This window comes from Squalius cephalus, assembly GCF_949319135.1.
Source record: "Squalius cephalus genome assembly, chromosome: 25".
Lineage (NCBI taxonomy): Eukaryota > Metazoa > Chordata > Actinopteri > Cypriniformes > Leuciscidae > Squalius > Squalius cephalus.
The window spans coordinates 296,545-299,044 of record NC_137146.1 but is presented as its reverse complement, the minus strand read 5'-3'; the positions used below and the strand labels follow the sequence as shown (position 1 = coordinate 299,044).

General features: G+C 39.1%; 1 protein-coding gene across 1 annotated transcript in view; it reads right to left on the bottom strand.

The window, feature by feature from the left end:
- Positions 1–2,500, bottom strand: part of LOC307153697 (LIM zinc-binding domain-containing Nebulette-like) — a gene marked incomplete at its 3' end in the record, with an annotated part of 14,936 nt that overhangs the window by 1,988 nt on the left and 10,448 nt on the right. Inside the window, exon 4 of the mRNA XM_079863323.1 lies at positions 2,382–2,466. Coding sequence (XP_079719449.1) covers positions 2,382–2,466 — 85 coding nt within the window. The remainder of the gene's footprint in view (positions 1–2,381; positions 2,467–2,500) is intronic.

Below are 2,500 nucleotides of genomic sequence, written 5' to 3'. Positions count from 1 at the left end.
TCATTCTTCAAACGTTACTTTGTATCATTCCTCAAACATTATGAGAACGTTACTTTGTATCATTCCTCAAACATTATGAGAACGTTACTTTGTATCATTCCTCAAACATTATGAGAACGTTACTTTGTATCATTCTTCAAACATTATGAGAACGTTACTTTGTATCATTCTTCAAACATTATGAGAACGTTACTTTGTATCATTCTTCAAACGTAACTTTGTATCATTCCTCAAACATTATGAGAACGTTACTTTGTATCATTCTTCAAACGTTACTTTGTATCATTCCTCAAACATTATGAGAACGTTACTTTGTATCATTCCTCAAACATTATGAGAACGTTACTTTGTATCATTCCTCAAACATTATGAGAACGTTACTTTGTATCATTCCTCAAACATTATGAGAACGTTACTTTGTATCATTCCTCAAACATTATGAGAACGTTACTTTGTATCATTCTTCAAACGTTACTTTGTATCATTCTTCAAACATTATGAGAACGTTACTTTGTATCATTCTTCAAACATTATGAGAACGTTACTTTGTATCATTCTTCAAACATTATAAGAACGTTACTTTGTATCATTCTTCAAACGTAACTTTGTATCATTCCTCAAACATTATGAGAACGTTACTTTGTATCATTCTTCAAACGTTACTTTGTATCATTCTTCAAACATTATGAGAACGTTACTTTGTATCATTCTTCAAACATTATGAGACCGTTACTTTGTATCATTCTTCAAACATTATAAGAATGTTACTTTGTATCATTCTTCAAACATTCTTCAAACGTAACTTTGTATCATTCCTCAAACATTATGAGAACGTTACTTTGTATCATTCCTCAAACATTATGAGAACGTTACTTTGTATCATTCCTCAAACATTATGAGAACGTTACTTTGTATCATTCTTCAAACGTTACTTTGTATCATTCTTCAAACATTATGAGAACGTTACTTTGTATCATTCCTCAAACATTATGAGACTTTGTATCATTCCTCAAACATTATGGGAATGATGCATGATCTGTAACATGCATGTCATATGATCTGTAACACGTGTGTCATGTGATCTGTAACGTGCGTGTCATGTGATCGGTAACATGTGTGTTGTGATTGTAACATGCATATCATATGATCTGTAACGTGTGTCATGTGATCTGTAACATGCATGTCATGTGATCTGTAACACATGTCATGTGATCGGTAACGTGTCGTGATTGTAACGTGTCATATGATCTGTAAAGTGTGTCATGTGATCTGTAACGTGCATGTCATGTGATCTGTAATTTGCCTGTCATGTGATCTGTAACACGTGTGTCATGTGATCTGTAACGCGCGTCATGTGATCTGTAACGCGCGTCATGTGATCTGTAACGTGTGTCAAGTGATCTGTAATGTGCCTGACATGTGATCTGTAACACACGTGTCATGTGATCTGTAACGTGCGTGTCATGTGATCTGTAACGTGCGTGTCATGTGATCTGTAACGTGTGTCATGTGATCTGTAATGTGCCTGACATGTGATCTGTAACACACGTCATGTGATCTGTAACGTGCGTGTCATGTGATCTGTAACGTGCGTGTCATGTGATCTGTAACGTGCGTGTCATGTGATCTGTAACGTGCGTGTCATGTGTCATGTGATCTGTAACGTGCGTGTCATGTGATCTGTAACGTGTGTGTCATGTGTCATGTGATCTGTAACGTGCGTGTCATGTGTCATGTGATCTGTAACGTGCGTGTCATGTGTCATGTGATCTGTAACGTGCGTGTCATGTGTCATGTGATCTGTAACGTGGGTGTCATGTGATCTGTAACGTGCGTGTCATGTATCATGTGATCTGTAACGTGCGTGTCATGTGTCATGTGATCTGTAACGTGGGTGTCATGTGATCTGTAACGTGCGTGTCATGTGATCTGTAACGTGCGTGTCATGTGTCATGTGATCTGTAACGTGCGTGTCATGTGTCATGTGATCTGTAATGTGCCTGACATGTGATCTGTAACGTGCGTGTCATGTGATCTGTAACGTGCGTGTCATGTGATCTGTAACGTGCGTGTCATGTGATCTGTAACGTGCGTGTCATGTGTCATGTGATCTGTAACGTGCGTGTCATGTGTCATGTGATCTGTAACGTGCGTGTCATGTGTCATGTGATCTGTAACGTGCGTGTCATGTGTCATGTGATCTGTAACGTGCGTGTCATGTGTCATGTGATCTGTAACGTGCGTGTCATGTGATCTGTAACGTGCGTGTCATGTGTCATGTGATCTGTAACGTGGGTGTCATGTGATCTGTAACGTGCGTGTCATGTGTCATGTGATCTGTAACGCGCGTGTCATGTGATCTGTAACGTCATGTGACTCACCTGACTCTGTAACTCGCTCTGCTGTTTGAGACGCAGGTTCTCAGGTGTGTCTGTGACGATGGTGAACGACGTCTTGGGATAGTGACTGAAAACAGAAGATGAAGACAGGATTACTCCAT